Genomic DNA, 14,755 nt, shown 5'->3' with positions numbered 1-14,755 from the left:
TTAAATTCATCGTCGGTAAATATGCTGGGGTGTTCTGGAAAAATAGCTTTAAATAGAGTGCTAAAAACGGCTAAGGGTTCATAAGATTTAGTCAAATATTCTTAGCAACAAGCACTTTTAAATCGTCTACAGTTCATAAATATAATCGTAATATAAATATCAAAATATATTGGTGCAATTATTATTGTTCTTAAAAAAACATTGAATTATTAAAAATATGTCAAACTTAATAATACGAATTTCACAATAAAATCGTCAACAGTAAAATTGTAAAAAATATATTTAAAAAGGGTATTTTATTTATTAAACTCTACACACGAGTAACAGTATTACTATGCGACTGTTTTGTTTGTTGATGTTTTCTCTTGTATATTTTTATAATGTCTGTTTCCGTTATTATTCCTCTGTATTTTTGTTGTAATATTTTAATATGTATCCTTATGTGTGATCTGTCGTGGCATCACCGAATGGGCCCTACGGAAGACCAGCATTGGCTTTATTATAGCCAGCATTATGCTCAGTTGGGCCTATTTCGTGATGCACACTTTATGATTTCTTCTTTTCTTGCTCTTGTTATCTGTACATGTTCGTACATGTTTTGTTATCGTCACCAATAAATAGAAATGTAGTACCTATTGGCATTAAAACAATAGGGATAGTTACATGTTTTATTGTTTACCTAATTAACATTATATATTAACTTGAAGCCCAAACAAGTTATCAAAATTCAGTCCATGCGATTCTTCATTCGCCAAACTCACCATAAGAGAGGAGTTTTTGTATTTACAAATTTTATTAAAGTGGCGGATACAGTCCAGTCTTAATGAATGATGATTTGTGAGCTGTACCGTCGCATCAACATCTTGGCGTTCAGAGGTTCTGACTCTCTCCTCTCGCCTTGCATCGATTTGCCTCTTAACTCATCCTCAATCTCTTGCAGAGTCCTATCTTTCGTCTCAGGAAGAATAAACCACAGAACACTTAAACAGTAGAAAACTACACTGCCATACACATAATACGTGTACGGGAGACCTATAGCTCCAGTCAAAACTGGGAAACATTTCACAGCCACGAAGAAATTCAATGATAAAGGCAATGTCCCAATACCACCTCCCAATCCTCTGTATTCTAAAGGAAATATTTCTCCAGATATTGCAAATGGCACAGATGATATGCCAACAGTAAGAGAAAACATGTACATCCCTATTAAAAATATAGGAACGTATTGATTTTTCAAATAACTAGGTAACAAGTCGTTTTGCTTAGCGAGAGCGTATGTACCCTTACTTAAATATGCAGTAACGCATATGAATCCCATACTAAAGAGAACAGTCCTTCGGTTGCATTTCTGCATCACAAACACAGCTAAGACGTTGCACAATAGTCTCTGACAATCTAGAAGAACCATAAATAACGCAGCATTCGCTTCAGGACCCACCAATTGACCGATGATGTCCATGGCGTAAGAACTGATGACGTTAATCCCTGCGAATTGGAATAACGTATATAAGTGGAACATTATAGCCACTGGTTTATAAAATTCGGGCTTCTTGAACGTGTTTCCAAGGTATCTGAAGAATCTTCCAGTTTTTGTGCAGAAGGATAGCTTCTGACCCACAACGCTGGATTTCCGAATCATTTTCTGAGCTGATATCATGTGTTCGAGCTCGTCTTCTTGCTCGGGGCCTTCGCCGCGTAGATAGAAGAACACTTCTTTGCTTTCTTTATATTTTCCTTTAGCTATTAGCCACGACGGTGTTTCTGTAGTGAATATGATCATGTTTAAACTTATGAAAGTCAAGAAAGAGCAGAGCAAGGCTGTTTGCTGCCAGCTCAAGATAGTGCCGATAGTGTGCGTGAACATGACTCCAATAGTTAATGATAACGACACACAAGTCAAGAAGGCTCCTCTGTTCTTTGGATCCGTCATTTCACTTATGATAATCGAGCCTAAAGGCCCTAGTAAGCCCATGGACACGCCCTGTAGGAATCTGGCTAGGATTATGGCTTGGACGCTGTCAGCCAGGAGTAACAGAAACCATCCTGCCAAGACAGGTATAGTGGAGATGATGTGACATTTCTTTCTGCCGATTAAATCCATGAGAGGAGTAACGATGACGTTGCCCATAATTAGAGCAAAGCCGATGATGGACGCTGAAAAGAAAAAAAAAAACAGTCGTAATCTGTATCATGAGACTTTGAGTTTTAGTAATTAATCTAAAGCTGATAACATTTGCGAAGATTCAGATATTAATGTCTAGCCAAGCGGAGATCATTGATGCTTCCAATTGAACAAATAGATATAGTGTGTTTTGTTAATATCTGTCTAAATATTAAATTTATTGCATTGATTAGACTTGGATTATGCCTAGGCCATATATTAAATCTTACAACATAGGTAAAAAGTTGAACCAAACATTTGTAAAACTTAAATACTTTATCTACGAAATGTATAAATAATAATTATGAATTCTATGTACCTATTCATCAAATTTGATAGAAAAATGTTTCTCATATAAGTGAAATGTAAATTTCTTTTTGAGAAAATAAAAATATTCTTTAACCCGAAAAAGGGCGAAATGCATTACTCGTCCTTGAGACAAATGTTCCTAATCTGAATAAATAAAACGTTAGTCCGAGGAAGTGACATCACGTCATTAAGGCAGACATCAGCCGATGTCTGCAAGCATTAAAACTTAGTGTAGAACCTCGCAATACTTCAAGAATTTGCAACATTTAGCCCACAGTGCTGGAATTGAACAAATGTTCAAGGTTCTTGAGGCTCGCAGTTCTATCCTAACCTAACAACTGACAGCGGTTCGAGATGGTGGAGCTCCGTCAAGTTAAGAGCCTTGGCAAAAGTAGAGTTGACTCCAGTTACAAGATAACCTACCTATCCATGATTCCTGGCTTGGCGTGGCCTTGATGTGGGAGTCAGGGTTCCTGAGGCTGGGGATCAGGATCGCGGAGTATCCAATGACGCATCCGTGCCCCGTGATGTTGACTGCCACACTGGCCGTGAGAAAGCACTGGAATTTAGCAAAATCGCTCGTTAATTTAAACTTCAAATCCTCATTTAAAGACGCGTTTGTTGTTCTGTGTACACGATGTTAAAAATAAAGGAAAATTTGGAAAAATTGTGCCTCGCGACCTAAGTAGTCTTCATTCATAAATCATGACTTGTAAATTTTTATTATTATTGCAGTCCACTTTTTTAGAAAAGTACAGACAGTACCTACGACAGAGTAGTACGTAAGGCTCTTGACACAAAAGGTATTGAAGTGACAGGTCCCAAGATTGTCTTCTAAACTGCGGGCAATAATTTATTTTTATATTCATTATTTCAATAAATTTTAATTTTACTATGAATCGTGATTTCATTGTTATTATGTCAATATTATTAATTATTTATATTATGATTGAATTTGATTTTAATGTACTTACTAACCCCTAGCTATAACGATGGTACGAGTAGGGTAGACCGGGGACAATAGAAACACGTCATGATTGAAACAAGTCAAATTTCTCGAAAACTATAATACCTACGCGTCTGACGTAACACTCGGAACACGCGGTCGGCCATATTTGAATCCTTGGCCAGTAGCGCTCGAGCGCCGGTGCGAGACGGGAGTGTCCACGAGCCAAACAAGTTTTTCGCGGTAAAAAGTAAGTATTTGTGCTCTCGTATATTTTCTTATAGCTTCTTTTACTCTTGTATTTTGACTAATGAAATTATTTTGGTGTTATAGTTAGGAATAAACGAATGTTTTTAATGGTCGTTGATCAGCGTTCGAGTCTTTTTTATACATAATATTTGACCTTGAAGTGAAAAACGTGGTGTGGGGACGATAGAAACAACTTGCTTGTGGACGATTGAAACGTTTCAATCGTCCTCGTGTTTTAATCGTCCCCAAAAGTAACCGACTTCAAAATATAAGGTTCTGTATTCGATGCACATGTTTATTCTATTAATGTTGACATTATTTGAAGATATACGAAGATACACGAAGTTTTTTTTTAATCTGCAGTTTTTTTATTCGAGATAATGTAAACATTTGTTTTTAACCGACTTCATAAAAAAGGAGGTTCTCAGTTTGACCCGTATGTTTGTATGTATGTTTGTCCACGATTATCTCGCGCTCATCTTAACCGATTTTGATGCGGTTTTCAGAAAAGTTTTTGTCATATTCTGGAGAAAATTTTTGTGTATAGACCAAATTATTATTAACAGGTTTAAAAAAAAGAAGGATCTCTGTTTGACCCGTATGTTTGTAGGTATACAATTTAGTGAAAAAAAAAATTTTGTGATTGTGACGATAAGCTGATGATAAAAGCAAAAGATTAAATTTTTTAACTAAAATATTGCAAATAATGCTAATTAAGAATATAATACTATACTACTACATCCTATTTCTGTACAATACATTTATTTAACTGTTTTTTTAGATGCCCCGAAAACGGAAGCATGTTACGGAGAGAACCTCAAAAAGCATGTTTGCCTATCAACAGGCTTATGAGGAAGTGATCTCTGGAAAGTTCTTTGATAGGCATATCGCCATGTTTTTGTTTACGTAATAAAACAATTTATACTGATTATTTTATTGCGTCTATTATTTCATTTTACATCCCGATGTCTGCAACACTCGTTGTCACAGAGTGTGTGGGAATGGTTATGATTGAAACATTGTTATAGTTGAAACAAGCACTTTTGTATGAAACATAATTATGCTTGTTTTCTGCGATTCTATATCGTTATATCTTATAATTGCATTGAAACTACTTTGGTTAAGGTAAATTTAAAAGGTAGCAGCGACAAAGACAACTAAAAGTCGTATTTTCTTTTTTTTTCTCAAGTTTTTTAGTCGAGATGTTCAGATGCTCATAAATTGAGAAATTTTTATGTTATGCTTGCGGACTTTTGATGAGCTCATTGTATGCCGAGGTAGTGATGAAAAAAATTAAAACAGATATAAGTACTTTCATTGTGCCGAAGATATTTGAGTGTTTCAATTGACCTCACATAGTGTTTCAATTGACACTCATGTGAGGTCAATTGAACCATACTGTCCCATTCTCTTTATTACATTATTGTCAAAAAACTATGGATTATAGACCATCCAAATACATTTTATTTAGGAACCAGATAACTAACCTTGAAATATTTTGAGCGTAGATCTTTCTACTCATCAAAATATAACGATCACAGGCGGTTAAAGGCAAATTGTTTCAATTGTCCCCGGTCTACCCTACTAACGATGTTTTATGGAATTCTGAAGGTTCAGAAATATTTTTTTTTTAATAATACACTCACTCTAAAGGCCTATTTGTATGTGTACCTGTTCCACCAATAATTAGTTATAAGATATATTTTTCCATAAACTTTAATGTTTTGTGCTCTCTACGCCGACTACGAGTAGAAAGCCTATTTTGGTGCCACTTGTCAAATCCAAAAATATGCCACACACATACCATTGTGATTGGTGTAAGCAAGCATATACACCGTGGGCTGATAAAACCCGACAAATTTTAAAGGTGTATTCTTGACCGCATTTAGAGACTAAAATGTGATACAAAGTTTCCTGAAATCAGTCTTCTTTTAGAGATAATGACAATTTTTGTAAAAAATTGTTTCTGTAATAACTTAGTGAAAAACGCATTTTTGGCTGCGATGCTGCCACTATGTGACTTGGTTTAGATATACCTGTTGGCAGACATAAAAGTTTTATAAGAAACTCTAAAACTTTAGTTATTCGTTGTAACTAATTAGTTTTTTTTCGACAAGATGTAAGAAGAAATAACAAGTCGTATGAAGAAAAAGCAAAAAATATTTTTTTTTGTCTGATAAAAAAATAATTTGGCGAATTTTCCCAAAACTTATATAAAATTTTTTGCTCCTCATGACCTCAGGAATGCGTGGTTAAAATCTGTCGGGTTTTACCAGCCCACGGTGTATAAACCTTAGTTGATAGCATTAAAGGTATAGGTATCAGTGGTGGCGCGTCACAAATATTCGTAGTAAACCCGGAGCTAATTTTGCTTTCCTTTTCTCCATAAACCGATCATGAAAGTACTCAACGGGCTGAAATTAGACAAGCCGGTGGGAATCGAGTTCTTTGAACGACCCGCCACTGATAGGTATAGGTTGCTGATTTTTGGCTGGCTCAAAGGGTCATGTTAATAGCTTATAGAAACGGGACTTAATCGCGTATCGGGGAAACAAAGCATTCCGTAGCAGAAAGAGTTAAGGAACATATCGCAGCTGTCAAAAATCATCAGGTGAACAAGTTTGCTGTGGCTGAGCATTTACTGGAGTCAGGACCAAACCACTGGATCGAGCTGCATAACCCTTAAATCCTTTACACGGATATCGATTTCTACAGCAGAAAAGTGCGGGAAGCCATTGAAATAAAAAAAAAATTGCTATTTCAATTGGGACGAGAGGGTTTGGGGATCTCATCCACATGGAATCCAGTCATTAGTATGTATATGTAAGCGGAAACGAATATCGACAGTCGAAAAATCAAATATCGTTAGTTTTGTGTGTCGACAGAGTTACATCCAGCAGGGCTAAGATGGTTGGCTCTTTATCATTTGTCACCATTCCTGTCACTTTCTAACAAGTATGTAAGCGCGAAAGTGACGGGCATAGTGACAAGCGATAAAAATGGAACCATGCTGCCACCGCAAGTGCGCAAAAGGTTCAAGTTAATAAACAAGACCAAGTGCGGGTAATTCGAAAAACTCGCGCGGCTGATGTTGATGTCAACTTTAGCCAGCCTTCTCCGGGACATAACAACGCCGCCGTCCTCGAAAGTTAAAGTTAAGTACTTAATAGCAGCTGAGCAATTTAATAATCCCAAATTTAACGCTCCGCTTCGAGCGTCAACTCAGGCTTAAAGCTAGATTTAGACGAAGCCAGTAACGCTGGCGCCAGAACTCAGACAAGGACAAGCGCAAGCGTGGGATTAGACAAGCGCTCTATTCCCGCCAGCGCTAGCTTCTCTTGAAATTTTTTTTATACGAGGCCAATAACAACAACATTCGTCTAAACCTAGCTTTACACTAAGGCCACGGATTGGACGCACGCGACCAGCGGCGCGGCCAGCGGCAAATCAAGGCAATTTACGCTCGACCATTTGGTCGAGGGCAATAGTTCATGTATTTGTATGAACAACCTTGAATAACGACTAAAGCGTCTAATTGCGCCGCTAGGGGCGCTAGTGTAGACGGAGGTCTTTCAAAATGTCAAATGCATAGTATTTTTGGAGGTTTAACAAGGTACAAGCTTTTCCATCGCGTATTTTCACTCCTCATTCATATTTGTGGTAAATCTATTTTCTATTTTTGATTATTTATGGTAATCATAATTATTACATATAAGTAGTTCAATAAATGTTAGTGATTTAAAAAAAGTGAATTTTGCATATATGTAAAAATTGTAAAATATATGCAAAATTCAGTAGGTAAAAAAATGGCAAATTTAGATTTAGACATTAACATACTTTCATACTGTATATTAAAACGTATTTTTTAGGGTTCCGTAGTCAACCCTTATAGTTTCGCCATGTCCGTCTGTCTGTCTGTCTGTCTGTCGGTCTGTCCGAGGCTTTGCTCCGTGGTCGTTAGTGCTAGAAAGCTGAAATTTGGCATGGATATATAAATCAATAAAGCCGACAAAGTCGTACAATAAAATCTAAAAATTTAATTTTTTTTAGGGTACCTCCCCTACACGTAAAGTGGGGGTGAAATTTTTTTTTCGCTGCAACCCTAGAGTGTGGGGAATCGTTGGATAGGTCTTTCAAAACAAATAGGGGTTTTTAAAGAAACATTCTTTGATAAAGTGAATATATTCGGAGATAATCGCTACGAAAGAAAAAATAAATGTGTCCCCCCCCCTCTAACTTTTGAACCATAGGTCCAAAAAATATGAAATAAACCGTGGAAGTAGAGCTTAAGAAAGACATTAAATGAAAACTATAGCGGATATGATCAGTTTAGCTGTTTTTGAGTTATCGCAAAAAGTTTTCCCTTCATAGTAAAAAGACTTACTTTAATGAGGTACTGATTATGCAAATTTGCCTATTTGTTTAACTCGGGTGAAAGATACCGTTTCATCTCTTGGTTTCACAATTTACTATACTTTAAGCTCCAGTTTAGCTTATTGTGACGGAAGAGGAACTACGTAACCCTACACTGAGCGTGGCCCGACATGCTCTTGGCCAGTTTTATTTTAAATAAGTAGATAGCATAGCAGAATTGTGAGAGCTGTTTTTCCGCCACCATATACAGTGGCGCCTACTGTCGAGCGCACAAACGGTAGCTCAGACCGCGACCTAAAGCTGTTGTCGCCATCCGGATATCACTTTTATTCAGCACTAGAGCACAGATAATCCAAGTGATAATTATAAAAATCTTTGCACATGCCAATATAACTGCAATTAAAGTGAGTGGCTCTTATCATGAGACATAATGGCTCAATAAGATAAGGAACGAGCATCGGTGACTCTCAGAAATAATAATATATTATTGTCGATATTTATTATATACATATAATAAAATAATATATATATATGAAAGATAGGTACGGTCACATCTGAAAATATCGATACGCACAAAGTGCCATATGTATACAATACCCTAATATATGGGCCATAAAGTCGTGTATATATATTTTTGGCACTTCGATCGTGTCGATGTTTTCAGACGTGACGTTACAGTCATTGAATTTAATTTCAGAACGATTTCGTACCAGTGACAATCAATATGAAAGTTTTAGGCATGTTATACTATCCTCATATCGTCATACTATGTGATCATCATAAAAACTTTACTCCGGGGCAAAGACTGCTGCTTTGCTGAGTATTGCTGTCACCTTTGGGCAGGAGTACCTGCATGCCAGCTTGGACCCTTCGACTCCAAAGGCACGCTGTACGAATCGTCGACGATCCCAAGCTCACAAGCGGTATTGAACCTTTAAGTCTAAGGAGAGACATGGCCTCCTTGTGTGTGTTCTACCGCTTGTACAATGGGCTGTGCTCTGTAAAATTGTTTGACATGATGCCAACGGCCACTTTCTATCACCGCACCGCTCGCCGTCGGCAGGGTCTCACACCCTAGAACCTAAATGGTCGCGTACTGTGCGGTTTAAGAGGAATTTCCTCCCGCATTCCACACTCCGGCTGTGGAATGAGCACCCTTCCGAGATTTTTCCTACGGGCTACAGTATGGGGTTCTTCAAAAAAGGAGTGTACAGGATTTTAAAGGGTCGGCAACGCGCATGTAATATCTCGCTGGTGTTGCAGGCGTCCATAGGCTACGGTGACTGCTTACCATCAGGCGGATCCTATGCTTGTTTGCCACCTACGTGGTATTTAAAAAAAATACATTATGCAATTAATGATTTTATAGGTAGGTGTACCTACATAGAAAAAGAAATCAAAACCGTTGTAATGTCGTGGCCCTGGTTAAAACTAATCAGAGATAAGATGAGTCCGATTGTTATCGTTAATTGCGATATTAATTAGTATAGTATCGGTGTTAGTAGCCCAATACTTAGATAGACACACGTGTTATAAATAAACGAGTATAGTACTTCTTTTTTTAATAATCTTTAATAGAAAAAACCGAATATACACAACAGTTTGAATTGCTATTTAAATTACTTACAACCATAGTGCATATTACTGATCTTAAAAGAGTTATTATAAGCCCCAAGATGATACTTGTTTTAACTTGATATTGATCGTTTAAACAGGTGATGTCCCAGAAGTTCATACAAGCTTCCGTGCGCATTGGAGGGACTTGTCACTTTATAGCCTTCGCACGGCGTGCGCGGGCGTGAGTGGGCGTGCGCGGGCTTGCGCGGGCGTGCGCGGGCGTGAGCTAGCGAGAGCGGGCGTGAGCGTGACCAAGCGGGTCCGAGGTGCAGTGTGAATGCTCGGCGGCGGGTCCTAAGTAGTCTTTCGACATAAAAGCTATCACTCGGACACCACGTCACTGAAGTGTCAAAACTGAAATTGAACTTTAAGTATGCACGTAGGTCTAAGTTGCTCTGTCGTCTGTGACAGAATAATCTGTTTTCGGCGTTGGACCTACGGTGCGTAAATATCCGTCAATGATGTCACAAAAGGTTTAGGTCAATTTCAGTTGTAATAACTTAATGTAATGACATGCTCGCACGCGCCCGACCCGCGCCGCCCGCGCGCGCCCTCGCATGACCGGTCCGCGCCCGCGGACGCGGCGGTGTGTTGATAGACTTGATAATCATATAAAACTAGCTGATGATGATGAGACCCACTGCAGACCCGCTTGGTCACGCTTCCGCCCGTGTGTGTGCATTAAGCTTAAACCGGAAACATAAATGACAACTGAGTAATATGCACAAAGACCGTAAATGATGTTACGTCTCGCGAACTTAGTTTTATTTGTAAAGGTTTTAATTCTTGGCATCAAAGCCCCATTTAGACGGTTCAAGAACTTGCATGCGATTTTCGTTACATTGACATAAAGTCAGACCAAGCTAAGTTTACAGCGATTTTGATAGCCAGTCTGTGCAAGTGTTAAGTAAACATCATAATTACATAGATGTTCGACGTTTAAAATAACATGTGCACTGTCTAGGCTATCAAAATCGCTGCCAACTTATCTTGGTCCGACTCTATTTGGTTCGATCGACTAAATTAATTTATACTCTGTAAAATATAGCATGCAAGTTCTTGAACGGTCTAAATAGGGCCGAAGGATTTCTCCAAGTGCCAAAATATAGTTACGTCCTAAATCAAAATTGAGCAAAAATAAAACCAAAATCGTCAAAAAAATATCATTAGAAATGCGCCCAATTTGCGTTAAAAACCTTGTGCATATTAATACATATAACTATACAACATTTAAATTCCTACCTGTCTCAAAAACGGCACATAACTCTTTTTCGGCGCACTCATTTTCCACTTCTTTCAACTCTATAATACAACCAAACACTACAATGGTCGTCGTCACCGATGTATGTGTGTCTGTAACATTGTTCACAAGCACTCGTCTGCGAGGTACCGTAGCTACTGAACGAGATTAGGTGCAGGTAATCTACACGCCGAAGATAAGGATAAACTAGAGAATGGCAGAATCTTGGGATTTTTTATGGATCTCTAAAGGTATTCACGGGGCCTAGCCATGATAGATATAAATGTGAAACGATTCAGTAGCATAAAAAAATATTTAATTGTAAATCGGTAACATAAACAGGGGCATCCCCGTATCCTTGCCTCAGTCTATATAATCTTAAAAATATAAGGTTAGTTCTAAGTAGATAACAATGTAATTGTGTTTCTATAACAATAAACAGTTTAATTTTGTAATAATCCGTTATTCTAGTTTTTGTTTTACCGCTTTGTTGCATTTATTGATTTATATATCCTAGCCAAATTGCAGCGTTCTAGCACTAATGATCACGGAACAAAGCCTCAGACAGACAGACGGACATGGCGAAACTATAAGGGTTGACGACGGAACCTTAAAAATGTATCGCGATGACAGGTTCTACGAAAAGTTACGTGATCTTTTCCATACATTATTTTATATTTCGATTGGCGTTTTCTACCAACGATTATCATCTTAGCTAGGCCCTGGCCGCAGTTCTGACAAACGACCAAAATTTTATTCTTAATGACGTCTGGTTAGATACCCTAATCAAATCAAATCTCCATTTGCTCAAAGGTAACATTCCGCTTGGAAAAACATGAACCCATACTGCATGCTGTACGAAACGAGCGAGATGTGATCTCGGTCTATTCCCATATTGAGGGCTTGTCTTCTTATATTTGCACGCAGCAGTTACCGCGCCGTAACGTCAGCGACCAAAACTTGCCAAAACGCATGCATTCTGGATAGATAAATTAAGGATTCAGAATACAAAGGAATTGAAGACCTATATAGTCATCTAGGCCACTAAAGGTCAAATTGTAGCGAGTTTAAGAAATAATAAGGGAGGCTATTTACCAACAGTGGAGCATACCGTTTAACGGTACATCATCAGGCATTTCATATTTTTACTCCTTATTATTTACTAGAACGGGACTTAATCTTATATAATTAAGATTTAAAATTACCTATTTTCTTATACCACGACGGTGGCAAGCAAGCATGCGGCCCGCCTGATGGTAAGCAGTCACCGTAGCCTATGGACTTCTGCAACTCCAGAGGATACAGCAGCACATGCGCGTCCCGCCCTTTAAACATTAGCACTACATTACACTACTTTTTTGAAGAACCTCATACTGTAGAGACTCGGGTAAATCTCGGCAGGTAGCTCATTCCACAGCCAGATCATCCACGGGTGGAAGATCCTCTTAAACCGCACAGTGCGCGACCATTTAGGTTCTACCTACGTTTAGAGGACGGCGTTGTCCCCACGGGGACAAAGACAAGAAACAGTACAACACAAGATGATCTCCCTAAGAGGAGTCTTCTCCGACAACAGGGCGAGTAATTTTAAAAGTTAATTATACGCGATTTAGTGAATAATACTGACAACTAGCATTTTCCCAGGGACGTAAAATCCCGATAATGTTCCAACCCTAAAAGGCTCATGTCTAGTCGTTAATAGGTTACCACGCCACCTACTTGAGAGATAGTGCGACCTTAGGTTGTTCGATCTAATCAGCCAACGGTGCAAGGTCGTCGATATGAGTTGATTTTATTGCGACGAATTCTGAAGCCCTGTTGAAATGATATCGCTTGAATGAACTTGTAATTTTAAAACAAAGTGCGTTGCCCCCTCTTTCACCCGCTGGGTGAATGTTCTAAAACAGTTTTTATAGGTACTTATATGAAAACTATATATGACAAACTTATTGTGTTATAACATTTTTTTTTCCTCTTTTTTTTCGGATAAGCTGCAGGAAAGTCGCCGCCGATGGTATGGCCATATAAGCCGCAAACCAGTAGACTACGTCGGAAATAGATGCCTCAACCTCACTGTCCAAGGCCCTAGATTACGCGGCCGCGGTAGGCCTAAGAAGCGCTGGCTGGAGGTCGTGAGAGCGGACATGGCAGAGAACAATCTCACATCTGAGGATGCCGAAGACCGGGCAAAGTGGAGAAGATTAAGTAGGAAAGCGGACCCTGGCGCTAGGCCGGGAAAACGCTAGGTTGAAGAAGAAATAAATAAATAAATAATTATTATAGGACATTATTACACAAATTGACCAAGTCCCACAGTAAGCTCAATAAGGCTTGTGTTGAGGGTACTTAGACAACGATATATATAATATATAAATATTTATAAATACTTAAATACATAGAAAACACCCATGACTCAGGAACAAATACCCATGCTCATCACACGAATAAATGCCCTTACGAGGATTTGAACCCGGGACCATCGGCTTCATAGGCAGGGTCACTACCCACTAGGCCAGATCGGTCGTCTTTGCAAAGAAGACTTTGTAATTACTTGTGAGTTCCTATAATTTGCTTTTTTGTATTAATCTTGTTGTCCTATTGTAAGTTTAGAGCTGTTGGTTCTCCTTAACATAAATAAATAAATAAACATGATAGTAGTGATAATTCGCTTTAAATCAGCGTATATATCAACATATACCACAATAAAAAAAAGAAAATAATGATTTCAAATTATATTTTGAATTTTGGAGCAAAGTAGCATTTTACAGTTCCACTAACCTTTTTAACTGTCAAATAGTTGGGTAAAAAATAAGGTAGATTCGTGGCATGAGGAACAAGCTTATTGAGCTGTCTGTGTGACTAGGTCGATCTGTGTACAAGACTATTGGCGAACATAAGACCCACCTACGGGTGACCAGAGAGCTGGCAGCTTTCTCTCGCAACGAATAAGTATTGGCTTGTAGAGTTTAAAGCCTGTAGAATTAGAAGCTTGGCTCTACAAGAGATCTGATAATTTTTATTTACTAAAAATCCTTAAATATGTTTTTTATTATTTATAACAAGGAGTCCATATAATATTTCAACTTTCAGACCTCTACCATCAAATTTTGCGGAAGTCTCATACAATATCTATGTAATATCTTTTTTATATATATCGAAATTTCAGCTTTCTAGGACTGCAGGAAGTACCCTAAGAATTTTGATGATCATTAATGAAATCTTAGCTATAAGAGCTACGCAATTGAAACTTTCTACGTTTAATAAGTCTAAGTACTATTGAAATCATCCTATTCTAAGAATTTTGTTTATCTGGTATAGTCCAAACCCAAGTTATGAGGGTTCAAAAAAACCGGCCATGTGCGAGTCGGACTCGAAGGGTTCCGTATTATCTATAAAAACGTTCACCCATGCAAGTACTGACCCCGCCCGACGTTGCTTAACTTCGGTGATTCGATAAGAATCTCGAGATTGGAAAGAAATATTTAGTTTATTCTGTTTTTAGTACTTGTTATTAAAGCGGCAACAGACATGCATAATCTGTAGAAATTTCAACTGGCTAACTATCACGGTTCATGAGATACAGCCTGGTGACAGACGGACGGACGGACTGGACTGGATGTCTTTCGATACCCCCCGTCAGGGGAGTAATGAGGGGCCGCTTCCACCTTCCGGCTGCAACGGCTGTCGCGGGTCGCTCCCCACCGAGCGGTGGGGAGGTCAAGCGGACGGACGGATAGCGGAGTCTCAGTAATATGGTCTCGCTTGACCTTTTGGGTACGGAACCCTAGAAACGACGAAGCGTTTCGAGAAAAGGAGGTACTTAGTGCCACTAGTGCCCTTGCGCTTCGCTTGGCTCGTC

At 38.5% G+C, this 14,755-nt stretch overlaps 1 protein-coding gene and 2 long non-coding RNA genes across 3 annotated transcripts in view; 2 read left to right on the top strand and 1 right to left on the bottom strand.

Moving 5' to 3' along the window:
- LOC133530658 (uncharacterized) overlaps window positions 1–14,755 on the top strand; it is a 231,863-nt gene that overhangs the window by 21,949 nt on the left and 195,159 nt on the right. The gene's annotated exons all lie outside the window — the stretch shown is intronic.
- Window positions 655–11,340, bottom strand: LOC133530620 (facilitated trehalose transporter Tret1-like). The gene is made up of 3 exons (XM_061868623.1): window positions 10,899–11,340; window positions 2,894–3,029; window positions 655–2,154 (listed from the first exon to the last, which is right to left on the bottom strand). Exons 1-3 carry the CDS (start codon window positions 10,938–10,940, stop codon window positions 821–823), a joined length of 1,512 nt encoding a protein of 503 aa, XP_061724607.1. The 5' UTR covers window positions 10,941–11,340; the 3' UTR covers window positions 655–820.
- On the top strand, window positions 3,036–4,601 carry LOC133530656 (uncharacterized). The gene is made up of 2 exons (XR_009801348.1): window positions 3,036–3,666; window positions 4,447–4,601. It is a non-coding gene; the product is annotated as an uncharacterized LOC133530656 (long non-coding RNA).

Source organism: Cydia pomonella, chromosome 23 (genome assembly GCF_033807575.1).
Source record: "Cydia pomonella isolate Wapato2018A chromosome 23, ilCydPomo1, whole genome shotgun sequence".
In the NCBI taxonomy this organism is placed as follows: domain Eukaryota; kingdom Metazoa; phylum Arthropoda; class Insecta; order Lepidoptera; family Tortricidae; genus Cydia; species Cydia pomonella.
Note: the sequence above shows the minus strand (reverse complement) of the source record. Positions and strands in the feature narration are given on the sequence as shown.